The 21,518-nt window shown below is 44.4% G+C and overlaps 2 protein-coding genes across 4 annotated transcripts in view; both read right to left on the bottom strand.

The window, feature by feature from the left end:
• The window catches only part of mrtfba (myocardin related transcription factor Ba), a 73,401-nt gene extending 70,428 nt beyond the window's left edge, over positions 1 to 2,973 (bottom strand). For both annotated transcript variants that reach the window (XM_060939691.1, XM_060939692.1), the window contains exon 1: positions 2,742 to 2,973. The gene's annotated coding sequence lies outside the window, so the exon portion shown is untranslated. The remainder of the gene's footprint in view (positions 1 to 2,741) is intronic.
• Positions 2,974 to 5,269: 2,296 nt separating this feature from the next.
• ercc4 (excision repair cross-complementation group 4) lies at positions 5,270 to 21,287 on the bottom strand. Of its 2 annotated transcripts, XM_060939690.1 has the most exons (11): positions 20,709 to 21,287; positions 20,456 to 20,636; positions 14,774 to 14,969; positions 14,458 to 14,665; positions 13,080 to 13,260; positions 12,865 to 12,987; positions 11,671 to 11,778; positions 11,017 to 11,584; positions 10,829 to 10,921; positions 10,600 to 10,712; positions 5,270 to 6,389 (listed from the first exon to the last, which is right to left on the bottom strand). In XM_060939690.1, the coding sequence occupies exons 1-11, from the start codon at positions 20,883 to 20,885 to the stop codon at positions 5,647 to 5,649; spliced, it is 2,691 nt and encodes an 896-aa protein (XP_060795673.1). In that variant the 5' UTR covers positions 20,886 to 21,287; the 3' UTR covers positions 5,270 to 5,646. The 2 variants fall into 2 exon arrangements, with proteins under 2 accessions (XP_060795673.1, XP_060795672.1); XM_060939689.1 differs by having other exon boundaries at positions 20,456 to 21,287.
• Between the last annotated feature and the right edge of the window lie 231 nt (positions 21,288 to 21,518).

The following is a 21,518-nucleotide window of genomic DNA, read 5'->3' as shown; positions in this document are numbered from 1 at the left end:
TTTCTGATCAAAAATTACACGCCATTTCACCCTGAAAATGTCCTAGAATGCAGGAAATGAAGTCTAAATTTCAAAAATTTTCTGGTGGGGCATGCCCCCAGACCCCCCTAGAGGGACTTCGCGCCTGCGGCGCTCGTCTTCGCACCTGCGGCGCTTATCAGGATTATATAAAATATTATTTTTGACTGGTAAATTTCTTTTTCTGCCTAATACCCTACACTGATGTACAAGAGACTTGATCATGACGGATATAATCATGAGCAAAACAGGACAAACATCACAACACAGAAAGCTCTGTTCTTTTTAATATATATGCGCCTTATGTGATTAGCATGGTCACCTCACAGCAAGAAGGTTCTGGGTTCGAGCCCAGCGGCTGGCGAGGGCCTTTCTGCGTGGAGTTTGCATGTTCTCCCCGTGTCTGCGTGGGTTTCCTCCGGGTGCTCCGGTTTCCCCCAAAGACATGCGGTTTGGTTAAAGTGCATATCACGGGTAAATTCAGGAGCGAGATCAACGTAATTCCCCTATTTTATATTAAACTTTGGTCAAATATCTGTCACATTTTGCGCAATTTTTTTACCTTGCGCAATACCAGAAAAATTCAGTTGAAATCAAGCCATTTGAGGCGAATTGGTCCGCCTCTGAAAAAAATCAGCATTTGGATTTCCCGGCAAACATTGATTTTCGTGACGTCGCATGCGGGACGCCTCCGTCTGAATCCTACGTCAGCGCTGGTTTGTTTATGAGAAAATGACCTGGTGGTTTCCTGCAAATTTCTTCAACGTTATCATGTAATTATTAAAATGGTTAACAGATGTATCGTAGGAGGGTGTAGCAACACCAATCTTGATGGGATTAGTACTCATCGTTTCCCAAAAGACCGGACAATGAGAGAGAAATGGGAGCGCTTGGTCTACACAGGCTGTGCACTGAAACCACGAAAAGCTCTCGCAGCCTGCTGGCGCTTCCGCAGGTGACGTCACGAATCTCGCTCCAGACTCCCTTGGGATTTTTCCAGATGCGTTTTGTTATTTTATTTTTTTCTGCTGTAGACAGACGGCCTTGTGCAAAATTACCCTTCTGGATGAGTGTGTAAAGGGACATACTTTCATATATATAAAAAAAAAAAACAAAATTGGTCCAGAACGTGCACTTTAATATGGGACGGCCTTGGGCTGAGGCACCTAACTCCCAACTGCTCCCCAGGCGCTGTTAGCATGGCCGCCCACTGCTCTGGGTGTGTGTGTGTTCACTGCTTCAGATGGGTTAAATGCAGAAAGGAATTTCACAAGTGTGTGATGAATAAAGTTGTGCTTTCTTTCTTTTACACGGCACTGTTCAAAAGTCTTAAGGCCAATTTATGCTGACAACCCAGTCCTCGCAGATAGCGTCGCAGACAGCGTCTGCGTAGCCCCCCCACCTTCGCAGACACTCTGCGTGCACCTCCCAAAAATTGTGACCACCGCAGAAGCCTCGCAGACAAGAGGGCTCTGATTGGTCCACTCTACATCCGCTGTACACGCACTTCCGCTTCCCTACTTTCCCGGTTTGTTTTGTTTTCACGACCGGCATTTTTAAAAACACGAGCGAAGATGGAGCAGCACGAAGAGCGGTTGATCGAGGAAGTGAGGAAGTACGTACATCTATACGACTCCAGTTCTAGTCATTATAAGTAACCGGAGGATAAACACTCCACTAACCACACCCACCAACTACTCCTAGCGACTTCGCGCCCCCTTGCGTTGTGGCGGTGAATAACATCGCGCACGCCTATTACTCCCCGCTCAACGATAAATTACAACTGTCTGCGAAAAGCTATCTGCGAAAGCCTTGTCGCAAGAGCATGCAGAGGCCTTTAGGCACCCTATTTTTTCCCCTCATACAAATTTTGTTATAGATTTCTATTTGATGACTTCTACATTATCGAGTCAGTACAAAAACATTTTAGAGTCCAGATGTTCGTTTTCCAGCACAAAATTAAATGTTACAGGAAAAAAAGTGTTTGTATCTGAGCAGCATATTACATAAGACAGCAGTTTTCAGATTAAAAAAGAAAACAGAATGAAAGCTGCTGGGTTTTGGTGCAAAATGAGTGCGACAGTCAAAGCATCCAGAAGAGCTGGGGCTGGTTCTGTAAGATGCTCAGTAAAACTGCTCTCACTGTACCGGAGACTAAAGCAAAGCATCAGCTCACACCAAATACTCACTGTGTTTCATTTATTATGTCTTACTGCTGTTTATAGTTTGTTTTTGAATGTTGAAACATTTAAATGCCATTATTTTGAAGCCATTTTTTTTGGTCTAGAGCATTTCTTTACATGTGCCTAAGACTTTTGCACAGTACTGTGTGTGTAAGAGAGAACAATGAACCAGAGCAGTATTTATTCACCAGCTTCCTAAAGTCCTCTGATTAAAAAACACAGCTAGCTACTCAAGTGTTCACTCAGCTGTAGTCAGTGACCAATAAACCTCAGCAGCAGACCTGAGGACAGTCCATGTCACACCCTGAAGAGGAAATCTTGTGTGTTTGGACACCCGGCCAGTCAACTAACTGTTAACCGGATCACAGGAAGGAAGAACAACACGCCTTATGTTTATCAATACACACTCAGCCCGGTATCTGTGCCTGTGTGCTAAGCTAACTCCTCATCAGTAAACTAAGCTAAGCTAACTCCTCATCAGTAAGCTAAGCTAGCGCTGAGAATGAAATTGAAACACAGCCGACACCAGGCCCGACTTACCCTGTTCTTTAGAGCTGGAGCGGAAGTGCCTGCCTGGATATGAAGTTTAATGGTCCATCACTGTTCACAATACGAGCATTTCGTGTGCTGAGAAATGAGTAGCCAGTGTTTTCCTCTAGTGCTGAAGTTTTGGTGGAAATAAGATGGCCGCTGCTGGACTGCCCATCTGAACTCAGTGACGCAATCGGGACTCTGGCAAATCTCTCCTGGCTCGGTCCAAATCCGCATACTAGCGTACTACGGAGTATGCTAGAATTATGCGCCATCTACTGTTTCCAAGCTGAGCGTATTATTTTCATACTATCTAGCACTCTAGTATGCGATTTTGGATGTAACTTCTGTCGCGACTGTTTATTCAGCTTTCAGCCGGCAGGGGGAGACAAACACAGCTGTAGGGTTTTATAAACAAAGTTGGACGTTTCATAGGACACATGATGTAAAGCATAATAGAAATGTAAACTGTGATCTTAAGACGCTGCTTTTCTTCCTAGACATTTGCTTTTGTCAAATGCGAATATGAGGAATATAAATGAACACGCCATGGTATGAAATTCTCAACTCCATCCTCAAGTTCATGATGAAAATATCTCTCTATCCATCCATCCATCGATCCCTCTCTCTATCCGTCCATCTCTCTATCCATCCATCCATCCATCCATCTATCCCCCGTCCATCCCTCTATCCTTCCATCTCTCTATCCATCTGTCCATCCTTCTATCCATCTCTCCATCCATCCATCCCTCTATCCATCCGTCCATCCCTCTATCCTTCCATACATTTTATATATATGGGTCTCAGAAACTGGTCTCTTATTTGAGACATTATGGTCAAAAAATAAATTTTCAAATTTTTTTTTTTTTTTTGCATTTACCCAACACTCAATGTTTCTTTTGTCACGCTTAATAAGAATATAGTATCTTGCTTTATCTGGCCTCCACTGTGGAAATTTTTTTTTAATTACAATTCAAATACTTTTGTAAAATTGATTTCCATATAAAATAACTCCATCATGAAGAATTAAAGCCCCTCCTTCACAGAGGAGTGAAAATATTGAATAAATTTCCTCTTTTTGATTGCTTTGGGTTAAAAATGCCAAGGTATGATGACTGAATTGATTATTCACTTAAATATGAATATGATGATAGATTTTGGGTGTTTGATATGGCGAAATAGGACACAATGGAAAAATCAAGAACGCACCGGAAAGCTGAGAATAACGGCGCTGGTAAAAGAACAGCGACTGCACCGGCTGAAGGTCGCGCGGGTCTCTGCTGCGGCGCGCGAGCAACGGGACATCACTACCGCACCGGACGGAGCGCGAGGCGGGGGCGGGGCAAAATGACTGGCCGGAGATTCGATCAAAAGTTCCATCTAAATTGACCACGGTTACAAAATATTGGCCAAAAATATGCAAACACTACGAAATATGAAAGTAAGATGAAAAAGAAAGAAACATTCTATTGCCTTATACTGCAAGACTAAAACAAAATAAAGCTGTCAGAACTCCCCTTTTCAGTGATAACGCCCGAACAGATCACCCGCGTAACAGAGAGACCGCAAATGGAAGCGCGATCAACTTCTAACTGCTGGAGTGGAAAATTCCATTCTACACATGCACATTGTTAATGTGTGTCCTTCCCCGCACACAAATAACACGCTACGGTAAAAAATAGACCACAACTCATTTTATAGCTCAGAAACTCATACAAGACCAGCTACCATCGGAACATATTCTGTAAGAAACATATTCTATACCTTCAGCTTTCGTTTTAAAAAACAATCGCAGATTTATAACTAAATGTTTATATGGCGTAGTGATTTTAAGTTCCTATTTTTGGTGAGGTAGTGACCTTGACCCTGAGGCTTTCTGTTTAGATCAAAACACACGATCGTATTGGTTTTGGGTTTTGCGGAAAATGGAGTTACAACGGTGATCAAATATTTTGCGTCATGTTTTATTACGGTTATGATTATTCTGTGAGCGCACCAATCCTTAGGTGTATAAAGTTACAACTTAAAATACAATTAGTGATAACTGTAGACTTTTCAGTGGACTACAGCCTTTTTAAGGGAATGCGATGCAGTCAACCATTTATCATGTCCCAGATCAGGCCGCCATTTTTCCATAAATTTGCAGAAATTTTTGCCAAATTCTGAATAGAGTATTCACATCAAAGATTTAGTTTTATCTGTATTATTTCTTTCATCATTTTATTTCAAATTAAAACCAACATCACCATTCAAAGCCATATAGTTTAATGACTGAGTACTATATTTAGTGGGGTACCCCCACAGTACCCAGTTTCTGAGACAGACCCATATTTTTATTTATATATAGTACACACACACACACACACACACACACACACACACACTACTGCTCTGGTCAAGTTTATCACCTGCACACAGGAAGGTAAAATGCTGATAAGTCTTGGGTAGATTTCCATCATCATGTATCAGAATATACACCCCCACCAAAAAAAAAAAAAAAAAAAAAAAAAAAAAATTCCCACACAAACTTCCCGTCAAATTATTTTAATGTAGGGCATAGTTCAAACATTTACTTTACAAACTCCTTAAATATTCAGATACAGTTGAAAATTCATAGACTGTACATTATTATGCTTGACGTTAAAAAAATTTCCACTTAAATATTTTATAAAAAATAAATGCATTACATTTTATAGATGTACAATTCTGGAAGCTGTGGCTTAATGGTTACAGAAGCAGCTTTAGGACCAAAAGGTTGCTGGTTTGATTCCCTGGACCAGCAGGAATGACTAAAGTGCCCTTGAGCAAGGCACCTAACCCTAAGCTTTTTCTGGGTATGCTGTACGTCGCTTTGGATAAGAGTTTCTGCTAAATGCCCGCAATGTAATGTAATCCTGCCAGGCTTGTTTATATACTAATGCTTCATTTGTCTGCTCTTCTGAACTGAAGCCACATCCATGTTATTGTGCAGGAATTCATGGAGCTGCCTGGCATTACTGGCACTGCCTAGAATCTCACTCAGCTTTTCCTGGCTCAGAGTGAGCAGCTCAGCCAGGCTGGCAGCATGTTTAATGAGTCCCCTTACGTTTTTAACATTAACTCCAGGCATACGGAGCAGGAAGTCATAAGGCCCGGGGTTGTACAGGTCAACTGAATCTTCCACCATCTCCGATTCTGCTGTAACGGCCTGGGCAGTGAGGGCATCGGGCTCAGGCCGACCATGCTTGAGTTCTTGAAAGAGCTGTGCCGTAGCATGGGGTGACGGGCACCAGAGCAGCCTCAGCCGGGGGAAATGGAGAGTCAGGAGGGTCAGTTTGGAGGTGATGTCGTTGGCTGAGATCTCCTGACGCAGCTCGCTACGGGCCACGAGTGAGAACGGTTTGGCTGGGTCAAATTCGATGAGCAGCACGGGCCGACGGTAGAAGCGGCTCATGGAGAGGCACTGGGTGTACAAACGGCCGTTCTGCAGTGAGCCGATCAGGTCGCTCACACTCTTGCGTTCCACGCAGATTTCAGGAGTCAGGATGTAGTCTCCCACCTCCAGGGTGACAGGCTCGATGTCGAGCCCACGCCGGTGTAGGAGGGAAGGAAGCTCGCTGCGAAACTCCCGCATGTCTACGATGACTCGGCATGGCTCTTTGACCATCTCCTGTCCACCTGAGAAAAACAAACATTGAGACATTCATTTTTCATACTTGTTTATTTTAATGTTGTAATTACCAAACAACTGAATATAAAAGTTTCAGTTAAAAGGATGGGATCAAACAATAACACCACTGCAAGTATTGAATTTTGGTCGGGAAACAGAATTCCAACCTCATCTGAAGACCAGGATTAAGTGGGATCAGGAATTTGGGTGGAATGAAAACCTGCAGCCACACTGGCCCTTTATGGATATGATTATAGAGCCCTGTTTGCCGAGGACAACTCTGAGCTTTCAAAACAAAAGTTTATTAAAAGCACATTGTTCTGATTCTTGCCTGATATGATTTAACATTTTAAAAAATTGTGTATTATTTCAAAGAAAGCATTGCACTTGGAAATAGTGCTTTTAGATGTCATGAAGGGAAAGACAATACAGTCTGCTTTTGGAAGGCTTATTGTGGGCTTTGGAAGAGCTAACCAGTCCAATATGGAATCGTCTATTATAAAAACTAGTTAAACTCTGGTTGGAATTGAATAAAAATTCACAGTATGCCAAGTCTATAATTCAATATTGCAGTTTGAATCCAAGTCAGTCTTAAAACTCGTTAGGCAGACTGCTAGGATATTATTTTCTAAATAAACGTATTAAGAGGATGACGTTACTTTTATTAATTTATAAATATGGTGCAGACATCCAGTGTTTACCGCATTGGCAATAGAAAGACTGGCACGGGCCTGGTACTGAAAGAGCTGTTTCAAAATCAGGGTTTTCGGGTACACAATAGTCCAAAAATCAAACCTCAGATTTTTGTGTTTCTCTGCCGCCAAAAATTATCTTTTGAGACGGAAATCAACTATGCAGAATTTCAGAGCTGCAGGTCATATACTGGACATGTTAGTTGTGGTGAGAAGACAGCATTATAGTGCATTTCTAAAACTGACCCACTTTCTTATAGTCCACAAGAATAAGGTATGGAGCACTTGCATGTGACGTCACAGCCGATCCAGATTGTGACAGACGCCATTTTCCGCCTTCTACTTCTACCTTTTCTTCTGGAAAACCCTACTATATACAATTCTACTACAACGGCTGCGGCTACAAGCTCTCCCTACCTGTGCACATTTATGTTTTTCGTGTGTATTTTTGCGTGTTGTTCGTCTGTACCGGACTTCAATATCCACTACAACCGTATGGACTTACTGGACATTGGTTTCCAGCAGAAAATGACGGTTTGTAGCGATTTCCATCGCATGCACAACATTCCGGACGAGATAGCGAGACCAGCGGGGTCTCCGTGGATTGTTATCGGAAGCAAAGCGAAGGAGGCGGCGTCGGGAGCGGAAGCAAAAGCGAGGCTGCAGGCAGAGCCGGCCTGTTGACTAAGCTCAGAAAACAGCCACTCAAATCTCCACTGCTAAGCCTCTATCTCTCCAACGCCAGATCCATGGTAAACAAGACGGACGATTTGGAATTACAGCTGGAATTACCTTATTCTATTCTATAATCGGCTGGTCAGTGCTATACTCAATACTTAAGTGACTTACCCGTCCAATGAGGATTGTTATTTTCTTGTTTACAAGATGCCACATCTGAGTCGCTGACAAATCCTGAATTTCTGTAAAGATAACTGTGCAGAGATTTATAAGCACGCAGTGCTTCACCACTGAACAGTGAGGGAAAGTTAATGAGGTAATTAAACACGTCTGGGTATTCCGCTGGCAGTTCCATATCCACTGACACGGTCGTGAAAACTACGTCCGGTAAGCCATAAGGGTCACTAATCTGTAAATCGTTTATTTTAGACATATATCTAGTTATCTGTTCATTAGAAAAATGAGCCGTGTAGTCCGTTGGTTGAAAATGATCCATTCTGTACACGAGTGCAGCAGTATTCAGCTGTGTTTTTTACCGACAAGATGGCGGCTGTGTACTTTCCGGTCACGTGACTGCAAGATCTCTATACAAAGTGAAAAACTGCTGAAATGTGATTTTAAGTACAAATTTTCAAGTACTGTGCAGTGATGTTTGTACACTGAATGTAATAACCACTGAAGTGATGATGATCCTTGTGGTTTTCCGGAGAGGACACTTTTTGCTGGACTCGCATTTCAACCACATGGGTCTTACATCTGTTTCAAGTCCTGTTTTTTTGTTTGTTTGTTTTTTTACTGTGCAGAGTATACTGCTTCAAAAGAGGCAAATATTTTCTTCAAAAATCATTTACAACCTCATCATAAGGTGAGTCTTTTTCGGAGAGGAGATTTCTGATGGACAAAGGATACAGTCAGAGACGCTTAGTTTACAAAAAAAAGTAACTTCCACTTAAATATCTTTCTATTGTGAATGAAAAGTATACGCCCTGAAGTAAAACCTAGTTAGTGCTAAAAATGCAATTCTGAACTTAACCAGTAAAATCTAAACGTAATAATTCAAGTAGAATTAAATGAAACGACCACAAGGTCAAAACTGAGCTTGCATTTGACTCTTACCCCTTTTCCACCAAATCAGTTCCAGGGCTGGTTTGGGGCTGGTGCTGGTTCACAACTCGTTCAACTTGCGAGCCAGCTGAGAACCAGTTTGCTTTTCCATAGCTCGCGGTGCTAAGGGAAGCCACGTCATTACGTCGCTGTATACGTCAGTTACGTCGCTACGTTTGCATAAACCTTGGCGCGAATATCGAAGCAAAAACAACGGGAAGAAGCAGCAGCAGCAACAACAACAATAATAATGGATGACTTCGCATTTGTACAGCTGCTGCCTCTCGTCGCTTAAAAATGGCGATCTTTTGCGGTCTTGTTATTGTTGTTGGTCTTAACAACTCCGCCCCCCCCCGCTGACATAAGCGGTTCTTTCCTCTGGCCCAGCAGAAAGTTGGTGCTACCCTGGAACCGGTTTTTCTGGCCCCAGAGCCAGTTCTTTGTCAGTGGAAACAGAAAACCCGGTTCCAAACTAAGCACTGGCCCCGAACCAGCCCTGGAACTGCTTTGGTGGAAAAGGGGCATCTTCCAGACATATTTATCAGAACTTAAGAGACATTACTGCTGTAGGTAGGGCTGGTGTGTCCCTGTAGGATAAGGTACAAGAAACTCCAGCATATATAAACTGGACCTAGATACAGGTGTTGGTTGGTGTTATTCAAAAGGAAAACCATGACTGTGAAACAGCCCGCATGTTCTTCAAATGATAAGTACACTTAAAATGTAGCCTATCGAATGGTATGGGACATTTATCTTGCCCATTTTCTTAACTACTTCAAGTTTCATTACTATGATATACTACTATCTCACTTTAGTATAAATACGGAGATGGTTATAGGAAATTGCGCATGCTGATTGGTAGAGAGATTATGATTATTTCATGATAATCACCTCCAGCAACTTGGAAAAATGGCCACCAATTGCTTTGTCACGGTGCGCGAGTAAGAATTACAAATGATGAAAGAAAATGCTGTTCTTAAAAGCACTAAACATGCTACGAAGTTTGGTCTGAAACTATTCAAAAATAAGGTGGAATTGGGATTTATTTTATCCATTTCAAAACAATGTATTTTATACGACTCGGTATGGGCGGCACGGTGGCGTAGCGGTTAGCGCTGTCGCCTCACAGCAAGAAGGTCCGGGTTCGAGCCCCGTGGCCGGTGAGGGCCTTTCTGTGCGAGTTTGCATGTTCTCCCCGTGTCCGCGTGGGTTTCCTCCGGGTGCTCCGGTTTCCCCCACAGTCCAAAGACATGCAGGTTAGGTTAACTGGTGACTCTAAATTGACCGTAGGTGTGAATGTGAGTGTGAATGGTTGTCTGTGTCTATGTGTCGGCCCTGTGATGACCTGGCGACTTGTCCAGGGTGTACCCCGCCTTTCACCCGTAGTCAGCTGGGATAGGCTCCAGCTTGCCTGCGACCCTGTAGAACAGGATAAAGCGGCTACAGATAATGAGATGAGATGACTCGGTATAGATACGTGACACAGGTCTGTGCACATTTCATTTTGCATGTTAAACTTGAAATAAATCCTTTTTTGTTTTAAATACAATTTATCATCACCTGTGTATTTATACTAAAACAATTATCTGCCTCAGGCTCAGTGAGTATCAGTGAATAATAACCTCGAATTCGTTTCAGTTATTAGCCACCGATATTCACCTTGCCTTCTGAATACTTGTTAATTAGAAGGGTAAAGGACACTACATGCAGTCACATTTAATTAAACTCCGATACGATGGATTACCTGCTTTGCGAGTGTCTGCAGCAGCGTGAGCAGGTTCCTGATTACGATCCAGGTCCAAGTTTGTGTCTCCTCGGCCTTCTCTCTCTTCTGGAACAACCATGCTGGCCTTTTCTCTGTATTCAACATAAAATAACTTTCAAAACATGAAACTGTCATGATATCAAACTAACCAATAGTGGTTTAGTCAAAGTTAACTGAAGTGTTAAATTGAAAATGGGAAGGAATGGACCTGATCAGATGTTCAAATGCTTGTTTCTCTTTACGCAGAGCAGTGAGATACCTCTGCTCTTCTGTGGAACCACCGTAAATAAGAAAATACACCCTATAACAGGCAACAACAACAAGAATCTTAACAAATCAGACCAAGAATTTTTCCATTGATGTTGAAAGACAGAGAATATGTGAACATTATAATACCTGAGAGGTTTGCCCGGCCTGCTGGCTTTATAAACCTCCAGCTGGCGCACAAAGCTGAGTTCAGCATCATACAGCACCACAAACACGGGCTCGACCTCTTTTAACACTCGCGTTAGACTGTACGGATCCGAGCATCCTTTCAACGGATGAATGACCGTCATGGGCTCTTGGAGAACACCATAGTAGGAATCGGAAGTAAGATTCAGAACAACATCATCATCATCCTTCACCTCCTGCTTTTCATCCTGTTCTCCCTCATCTCCACTGCTGCCCATCTGTCCCACCTCAGCTTCTTTCTGCTGCCCCACCATTTGTGTGAGCGTCAGTGAAGTTCGCTGTTTCTTTAAGCCGAGTTTGGCGTTTTTGGCTCGGGGCTTCTTGCCCTTTGGCGCCTTTCCTACGTCTCTTCTGGAGTTACCTTGTTTAGTTTTCTCAGACACTGGTACACACTCATCTTTACCAATAGTGCGTGAGTAAAGGCGGAGGAGTAGCGAATCGGCACCTTTCTGGATGTACTCCTTCAGCTGAGCACACGTCCTGTCGTCACTGGCGCATATCAACACCCGGCCTGAGTCACACAGATTCAGACACGTTCAAGTCTCAAAGTCACTGCAGCTGTCAAAGTGTGAAATGTTGCAAGTGTCAGAACATCACCTGGCTCGTGGTCAGAGCTACTCATTTCTTTTTCAATCTCCTGCAGCACCTCAGTCAGAGCCTCCCACTTCGGATTCTTTTCAAGCACAAGCTCTCTTTTTAAAGGCCCTACACACACACACACACTTTATATATGACATTCTGTGCATGTGATTTTTCAGTTTATAAATAAATGTGTGGCATTCTGGTAAAACCCCTCAGATGTCACTGTGGCTAAATTTTGGCAGCTGCAAATTATGGAAAAAAAAATCATGTTTTACCTTAAAATATTTTTGCCTATTACATACTTTGATACTTCACCTTTAAGAAACCTTAAATATATCACCAAAGCAACATTATATTTAAGGTTTGTGCTGATTTTTTAATCTTGCCCTGGTCTAAATTGTGAATGTTATTGTTTAACAGTGGAAAATCCCAACAGTCTCCCTGAAGATATTTAACACCTTGAGAACTAAACGGGATTTTTCCACACAATAAACGTCACGCTTTGACCAAGTTGTTGGATAATTTACACACTGTTGTGAAACAGGGCGGCACGGTAGTGTAGTGGTTAGCGCCGTCGCCTCACAGCAAGAAGGTCCGGGTTCGATCCCCGTGGCCGGCGAGGGCCTTTCTGTGTGGAGTTTGCATGTTCTCCCCGTGTCCGCGTGGGTTTCCTCCGGGTGCTCCGGTTTCCCCCACAGTCCAAAGACATGCAGGTTAGGTTAACTGGTGACTCTAAATTGACCGTAGGTGTGAATGTGAGTGTGAATGGTTGTCTGTGTCTATGTGTCAGCCCTGTGATGACCTGGCGACTTGTCCAGGGTGTACCCCGCCTTTCGCCCGTAGTCAGCTGGGATAGGCTCCAGCTTGCCTGCGACCCTGTAGAACAGGATAAAGCGGCTAGAGATAATGAGATGAGATGAGAATGTTGTGAAACAGACACAAGTCTACATCGAGTCAGTTTGAAATGAGATATCAGCTGTCAAAATTTGGTATGAAATGTGATCATCTCCCTCTTCACTTTTGCTAGCAATTAAATAAAAAAAAAAAAATGCTACAACTTCACTTATGGTATGATGTGCAAAACAGAAATACATTTAAGTGCAGGAACACCTGTAGCTTTCAGAAATGTACAGCAGAAAATGCCAAAATTGACCATGTGAAGGTTTTCTCCAGACTGCCACAAATACGCATGTGCAGAAATGGACGTACCAGAGCCGCTCGGTTTTTCTTCCACTTGATCAACTTTAGGTTTCTTTTTCGACTCAGGAATGCGATACACACGGCTACGGGCGTTCACAAACATCGAAGTGCTGGAGTCCAGGAAAAGCCATCCTGGTGAGATGGAGAAGAAAACACTTTGCGCTCCTTTTCTTCCGTTATCAACTGAGAAGTCTGCTGCATCACAGCTATTCAGTTCATCTTACCTGAATTGCTGCCAAAGTTTTTCTGGCTGGAACGCAGGGACTCCAGCAGGTTAAGGAAAGTGACGCAGTCGTACTGCGTGAGGTATAGCAACAGAGTTCTCAAGATCTTCAGGTCCTGCACTAGAGACTTGGTCTTCGCTCCCAGCTGATGCCACAAGGGATCCAGATAATGGCGAATTGTCTACAAAAGCACCGATCACAGTACACAACGTGTTTAATTATTGTGTGGACAACCACTTCGTAGAATGATTCGTATTTTGTTTATTTCTCAATTCACAGACATGTTTATTTTTATTTATCTTAATGGACTGTTTTATATGTCAGTTATTATGATGTTATAAAAGAGATGCTTATTTCAATGTACATATGCTTTATATAATCTGACTGGATTATATTATTTATCATTTCCTGGTTTAACAGATTAATAAACAAAACTGTCAGCCTCAGTTGAGAGGAAATTAGTTGGGATGATCATGAACAACCGGGGAACCACCAAGGCACAGGCCTGCCATGAACTGGAAGCTGCTGGAACACTGCCTACATTCAAACGAGTTTGACATCACCATGGACCGAGAGGCTTCCTTCCAAAAAAGAATGACTAAAGATTGTAGCTGACCACATGGAAAAAGAAAAAGCCTTCTGGAGGAAAGTTTTATGAGGCAAAGATTGAGCTGTTTGGCCACAATGACCAGAGGAACACTTAAGCATCCAACTTTTAAGCATGGTGGTGGTAGCATCATGCTCTGGGGTTGTTTTGCTGCCAGTGGAACTGGTGCAATGCACAAAATAGATGAAGTAATGGAGATGGAGGATTACATCAGAATTCTTCAGCATAACCTCAAACCATCAGAAACTTGGATACAATTAGGATGTTCTAACAGGACAGGGACCCCAAATACACATCAAAGCTAGCTGTGGAATGGATAAAGCAGACTGACATTTAGCTTAAAACAAATCCTGACCTCAAAACTTTCAAAAATATGTGGACCGTGCTTAAATGTCAGGTCTGTCCCAGGAAACACAGAAATTTAATTGAACTCTCCCAATTTTACCAAGAAGAGCACTCAAATATCCAACCAGAAGTGTGTTGATGACCATCAAAAGCATCTAGCCAAGGTGAAACTTGCTAAGGGACAAATATTAACCGTGCTGTATGCGTAATTTTGATTTCAGGAAACCCAAAATAAATTAAAACTTGTGTATCAAATTATTTTTTTTAATGAAAGATGTATGCTGTACAGTCATTCTGACCCAGAAAAAGAACATTTCAAAGAAATCAGTGAAAGCCCAATAGTGCCATGACAATCATGGCTGTGTATGTAAACGACTGACCACAACTGCAGTCATTCACACTAATGTATAAAAAGAGTTCTCTCACTTTCTCAAAGGCACTGCCCAGTGTATTCTCCAGCGAGAGGTCCTCTGCCTCCAGAGTCGGGTTGTAACGCTTGAGCTCCTTCAAACAGGCGTTCATGATGTCCAGAATGGAGCTCTGGATGGCCCTCATCGCTGGAGTCAAATGCACATGCAGCTCCACCACATCAGGCTTGTGCCTGTCCAGTACACTGTTCACCGAGGCCTGAAACCTGGAATTAACCAAGGTAGACAAATGGAGATCAGATAGTGCAGAGCTTAAGCTATAGAAACAAAACACACCCATGTCGAATGTAATTGTTTTATCAATGTGCCTGTACCTGGGCCAGAGATAGAGCTTCTTCACAAACAGATTCCTCATAACTCGCTCAACCTGACAGAAACCAGTTGAAAAAGCAGTGGCCTTGTCGGTGAACGCTTTGATGAAGCCGGTCTTGTTCTTTTGTCGGTACAGTCTCAAGATGAAGGCCTCTTGGCATGACTCAATGATCTTATGGGCACGGTAGACGAGGATTCCTGCAGGCAAGATTTCAAACCTGTTCAGGCGTCAGTTCGATTTAACACCACCTACAGTACAATGTTTCTGCTAAGTTTATCATACGGAGCAACACATCTGTTACAGTTTTCAGTTACACATTTAGAAGTTTGTCTAAAGTAAGTCTAGGCCAATTCATTTGTATTACAATTTGCAAATATATATATAAAAATATAAGTGCTGTCAAAAATGTCGCGTTATTAACGTGTTAACTTGACTCAATTTTAACGGCGATAATTTTTTTTATCGCGAGATTAACGCTCTGTAACATGATGTAGGTTTTTCATAAGCTTTTGAAACTGCCAGGAACTTGGAACAGAGACTTTGCTTAGAAAAACGATAGCAGCTAGACTGTAATGCCGCGCCCTGCACAGCCAGAGTCCTCTGCTCTCCTCCCCCCCAAAGAATCAGCGCGGGCAGGGCACGCTAGTAGAGATGGGATTTATGGCTCTTTGATGGGATCCGCATCTTTGTGATCCGTTCTTTGAAAAGAGCCGTTCAAAAGACTGGCTCATTTGGCTCTTTTTAAATATTTATTCAGTTTTAAGAAGACAGCGTCTAAAGAAGCCAGATCCCTCTGAACTGTAAACTCAATGCTATCCCAGAAATCCTTCCTGTAATATGCAAATTTGGCCGCCTCTGATTGGACAGCGCGACGCATCAACAGGCAGAAAGTGTAAAAGTATAAAATGTGTTAAGTGAGCTGAAACAGTAAAGATCAGATTCAATGCAATATTTATCAACGAACAACTTAAAGTTAATATAATAGTGTACTTTATATTATAAATCAAGCATGTCAAGCCTACCGGCACTGTGTAACCTGTCTCTCTGATTAAAGTTGTAGACTAACTCAAGCAGTAGATCACTTCACTCATGGTTCTTTTGCTAGCCCCGGTGCTTGGCTTAGGTTTCACTTTGCAGTGGCTGTGTCAAGACGTGTTATACTTTGCAATACAAAGCAAGCCCATTCACGTTTTTATGCTGATAAGAGAATTACAATGGTTTTTCATGTGACAAAAATGTGTGATTAAATTGCGATTAATCGCGAGTTAACTATGACAGTCGCGACATTAATCGCGATTAAATATTTTAATCGCTTGACAGCACTAATATATATATATATATATATATATATATATATAAATACAAATAAAGGTTATGTAAGTTTGAATCTTACGTAACCTTTGTTATTGTAGCTTCTGTTTTTTGTATGTATGTATATATATATATATATATATATATATATATATATATATATATACACAAAAAACAGAAGCTACAATAACAAAGGTTACGTAAGATTCAAACTAAATAATAATAATAATAATAATAATATAGTGCACATGCCCCAAACACAAGTTTAAATTTCTCAGGTCCAAAACTCCAAGGTCAACTTACTTCAGAAGAACAAGAGCCTATCTTAATAAGCATCACACATTAAAGAAATACTCTACAGTTTTCCTGCCATACATCTTAATTTAAGTGCAATTATCATAGACAAGAATTTCTCCAGTGTTTCCCCTAATATTTTTACCCCCCCACACACATTTTATGGTCCTTAAAATAAATAAATAAGACAGGAGTGCAGTTCTATTGTAAAAAATTGTTCTAATTATTGCTCTAAAATAAATGTGAAGACTTTAATATGACCCCTTGAACTGGTGGTTCAGGTTCAAATGCTCTTGTGACAGCGGGGGTGTGGTCAAGCATCGGTCTGTGACAGGAGGGCGGAGTCAGGGAAGGTAAGTGGCAGAATCACTACACCTGTCGTTAATTAATGCGTGTGTCTTCCCAGTGACCACGCCCTATTTAAGGAGAGAGCGCGAGAGCAGAGGGAGCTCTCTCCACAACTAGACGACTGATGTGTGTGTGTCTGAGAGTGCAGATATAAGCTGAAAAGCTGAATAAAAGCGAGTTTTGTGAACTCAGTTCTGTCCTGCCGTCCTTCTGTGCTCGTCCCGGGTTTCGGCACCACTGTGACAGTTCGTATAGGTGGGTGGAGCACAGAAGGATGGCAGGACAGAACTGAGTTCACAAAACTCGCTTTTATTCAGCTTTTCAGCTTATATCTGCACTCTCAGACACACGCGCACACATCAGTCGTCTAGTTGTGGAGAGAGCTTCCTCTGCTCTCGCTCTCTCTCCTTAAATAGGGCGCGGTCACTGGGAAGACACATTAATTAACAACAGGTGTAGTGATTCTGCCACTTACCTTCCCTGACTCCGCCCTCCTGTCACAGACCGATGCTTGACCATGCCCCCGCTGCCACAGCTCTGTAATAGGAGCTGTGGAGCAGGGTCATCCAGCACCCCACCCCCCTGCAAACTTCGGGGAAATACTGTTCTCTGTACTGAGGAACGGAAAACCTGTTTACTGAAAACTCTAACGAAATTCAAGGGTAGCTGCTGTTTTTAGTCAATTAACCTTTCAACTTCAACATTGTATATTAGCGATGAAAAAGTACAGCTATTACATTCTAACAGTTTACACTGTAGAAAAAGACAGACATGAGAGGACGTCTTACTAAAGCTGCTGTCGTACTGGAACTACACAGTGAAAGTTACTGACACTTTCATTAAGTTTTATGATCAAGCTGAAATTGTGATATTTCCTTGTTTACTGTATCAGCTGCACAGATTTTGAGCTTAACTTACAAATACGTTTGACTGAATAATTCATTACAGAGGTTTACCAAAATATGTGTTTTACATAAATGTTTGTTTAGTAACTGCCCTTAGATATGTGGTGGAGATGAATTTTGTGTAAACTCGTTTTCCATTCTTTTCTTACGACAGGAAAACGTCAACTTTATTCCCTGCTGTAATTCCACACATACTACAGAAACAGCAGATAAAAATTCAGTCAGCATGGAGAATTTAGCTTCCATTTGGCTATTTTTGACCCCTTTAGAAACTTTCTTTCAAAAAGGAACCTAGCAACAAATCTGGTGAGGTTTTAAGCAGATGCTCATGATTGTCCTGAGCTTGATGTGGCTCTCCAGCTCCTCGTTATATGAGTTGAGAGAGCAGGTCCAGCCTAGTCTGGCTAACGCAACTTCAAAGCTCTGCGAGCATTGGTCTGGCAAAGATATTAAGCCCAACCGTTTCCCAAAGGCATGGTTGACCCGCCTCCCTGAAATGCCTCAGTTTGCTACTGGTCGAAGCCAGAAAAGGCTGCGACGAAGCTTAAACCAATCACATCACTCTTTCCTCTGACGTATGTGACGCGACGGAAACTGCTTGAGTAACAGGAAGAAGATAAATACCTCCAGGGCTGCTCTTTGCTCCGTTTTCAATGAGAACTTCCCGTTGAATGCTTTCAATACAGCATCTACCGCTGTGTTAAAGGCTTGCCGCTGCTCCATGTTCGTAATGTTTCTAGTGAACGAAGCGCTTCCGGCATAGATTCTGTAAACAATCTATGGCTTCCAGTCGCAGTTCTACTACGTCACTGCCTTGAACACGCCTCTACCCAGGGCCGTTGGAGATGCTCAAAGTTGATTGGCTCCCGATTTTTCGGGAGCTTGGAAGAGCTGGAGATAGCTTGCCTTGCCAGACTAAGTTCGCAACAGGCCCCCATGTTGCGTCACACTTAGGATGGGCGGGCCCAGGCTAGGTCCAGCCAACTCTCCACCAGTGTGTAAAGCCCGAGTGAGTTGTGTTAGCGAGCGCCTGTGTGTTCCCAACAACCAATCGCTAATCACGACTCTTTTCTTGGTTTAATTTAGTCAATTCATTTCAAAATCATTTCCTTCATGTCTATTGCCGAATGACTCACTGCCACTGCTGTTTTTTTCCTGTGTTCTTGGTAGAAATTATAGTAGTTTATACATATGTAAATGGTAAGGTTGACTCAATTATCAGCATCTTTCCCTAAATTCAAGAGTCTCAGACAAATTTCGCGACCCCCCCCCCCCCCCCGTTGAAGACCTCTGCAATAAATAACGCATTAGGGCCTCTGCATGCTCTTGCGACAAGGCTTTCGCAGATAGCTTTTCGCAGATAGTTGTAATTTATCGTTGAGCGGGGAGTAATAGGCGTACGCGATGTTATTCACCGCCACAACGCAAGGGGGCGTGAAGTCGCGAAATCGCTAGGAGTAGTTGGTGGGTGTGGTTAGTGGAGTGTTTATCCTCCGGTTACTTATAATGACTAGAACTGGAGTCGTATAGATGTACGTACTTCTATACGACTCAATCAACCGCTCTTCGTGCTGCTCCATCTTTGCTCGTGTTTTTAAAAATGGCAGTAGTGAAAACAAAACAAACCGGGAAAGTAGGGAAGCGGAAGTGCGTGTACAGAGGATGTAGAGTGGACCAATCAGAGCCCTCTTGTCTGCGACGCTGTCTGCAACGGTTCTGCGGTGGTCACAATTTTTGGGAGGTGCGCGCAGAGCGTCTGCGAAGGTGGGGGGGGCTGCGCAGAGCGTCTGCAAAGGTGGGGGGGGGCTGCGCAGAGCGTCTGCGAAGGTGGGGGGGCTGCGCAGAGCGTCTGCGAAGGTGGGGGGGGCTGCGCAGAGCGTCTGCGAAGGTGGGGGGGGCTGCGCAGAGCGTCTGCGAAGGTGGGGGGGCTGCGCAGAGCGTCTGCGAAGGTGGGGGGGGCTGCGCAGAGCGTCTGCGAAGGTGGGGGGGCTGCGCAGAGCGTCTGCGAAGGTGGGGGGGCTGCGCAGAGCGTCTGCGAAGGTGGGGGGGCTGCGCAGAGCGTCTGCGAAGGTGGGGGGGGCTGCGCAGAGCGTCTGCGAAGGTGGGGGGGCTGCGCAGAGCGTCTGCGAAGGTGGGGGGGCTGCGCAGAGCGTCTGCGAAGGTGGGGGGGCTGCGCAGAGCGTCTGCGAAGGTGGGGGGGCTGCGCAGAGCGTCTGCGAAGGTGGGGGGGCTGCGCAGAGCGTCTGCGAAGGTGGGGGGGCTGCGCAGAGCGTCTGCGAAGGTGGGGGGGCTGCGCAGAGCGTCTGCGAAGGTGGGGGGGCTGCGCAGAGCGTCTGCGAAGGTGGGGGGGCTGCGCAGAGCGTCTGCGAAGGTGGGGGGGGCTGCGCAGAGCGTCTGCGAAGGTGGGGGGGGGCTGCGCAGAGCGTCTGCGAAGGTGGGGGGGCTGCGCAGAGCGTCTGCGAAGGTGGGGGGGGCTGCGCAGAGCGTCTGCGAAGGTGGGGGGGCTGCGCAGAGCGTCTGCGAAGGTGGGGGGGGCTGCGCAGAGCGTCTGCGAAGGTGGGGGGCTGCGCAGAGCGTCTGCGAAGGTGGGGGGGCTGCGCAGAGCGTCTGCGAAGGTGGGGGGGCTGCGCAGAGCGTCTGCGAAGGTGGGGGGCTGCGCAGAGCGTCTGCGAAGGTGGGGGGGCTGCGCAGAGCGTCTGCGAAGGTGGGGGGCTGCGCAGAGCGTCTGCGAAGGTGGGGGGGCTGCGCAGAGCGTCTGCGAAGGTGGGGGGGCTGCGCAGACGCTATCTGCGAGGACTGGGTTGTCAGCATAAAATGGCCTTTACCTGAGATGAGGTGAGCAGGAATTCTGTCGGTGAGGAAATCCACCACCAGGATGCGGCTGGTCACAAACAGCACGCCCCCTTGTGTGTAGACGTGGTAGCGCTCACTGCTCTGTACATCACTGGTCACAGTGTGGGGAAGGTGGCTGACTCCTTCAGCTCTCAGCTGCTCTGTGAAGAACTCCTGGAACACAGCATTTTTACCCATCAGACACAGCGGTAAACTCGAGTAAAGCCCAGTCTGCTGCCCTGTTACCTGCTCAGGAGGGGTTGTGTTCAGCAGCAGCACCAGACTGCCTTCCTCGGAGTAAACCTTCATAAAGTGTAACAAAACGCGGTCGATACCGAGTCCTTCTGCCGCGACCAGTAACCCGTCCGTGCTGAAGAGACTCACGAACATTTCCGTTTCATACTCGAGCAGCGCCCCGGCCATTCTCTCCTTCTCTTCAACACTTCCTCCGGCAGCAATGTCTGAAAACACGGTGGCGTTAACGCACACAGACCGGCTCACTCCGAAATTACTCCCTGATCCCTACACAAGTGCACTACATAGGGCACGAAATCATGGCTTGTACAAGCTAGATAGTGAACTTTGTGTACGATAGCGCGCCATTCGGGATTCAGCCGCTGTGTTTATACTAAATAGCAGCATAACTTCTAAAACACTTAGCTAACATGCTAAAAACCTCGCTGCGGCTGTACAAACAAACAAATACATAAATAAAAATCAATACAGGCACTATGTTGCTTTACCAAAATTACAAATAACGAGGTATAAATTGCAAACCCAACACTGTATTCCAGTGACACATTGAAATGTGAACATCCGGAGTCACGTGACAGACAGTTCAAACTGAGAAAAGACGCTGCACCTGCGCCCTCTAGTGGATGGGAGGCTACAAGACCGCTAACGTGACGTATGCAAATTAGACATCAAATGTATGACGTAACTTTTTTTCCTATTTATCTCATCTCATCTCTCATTATCTCTAGCCACTTTATCCTGTTCTACAGGGTCGCAGGCAAGCTGGAGCCTATCCCAGCTGACTACGGGCGAAAGGCGGGG

This window comes from Neoarius graeffei, chromosome 14 (assembly GCF_027579695.1).
Source record: "Neoarius graeffei isolate fNeoGra1 chromosome 14, fNeoGra1.pri, whole genome shotgun sequence".
Lineage (NCBI taxonomy): Eukaryota > Metazoa > Chordata > Actinopteri > Siluriformes > Ariidae > Neoarius > Neoarius graeffei.
The sequence above is the reverse complement of the archived record's forward strand: the minus strand, read 5'-3'. Positions and strand labels throughout refer to the sequence as shown.

Bases quoted from the DNA above. Each gene is read 5' to 3' on its own strand.
- ercc4 (XM_060939689.1), bottom strand. From the start codon at position 20,885: ATGGCCGGGGCGCTGCTCGAGTATGAAACGGAAATGTTCGTGAGTCTC. The intron at 12,988-13,079 runs GTAAGATGAACT...CCATCTCACCAG, and splicing joins AAACTTTGGCAGCAATTCAG to GATGGCTTTTCCTGGACTCC. The intron at 11,585-11,670 runs GTGATGTTCTGA...TGTGTGACTCAG, and splicing joins TAGCTCTGACCACGAGCCAG to GCCGGGTGTTGATATGCGCC.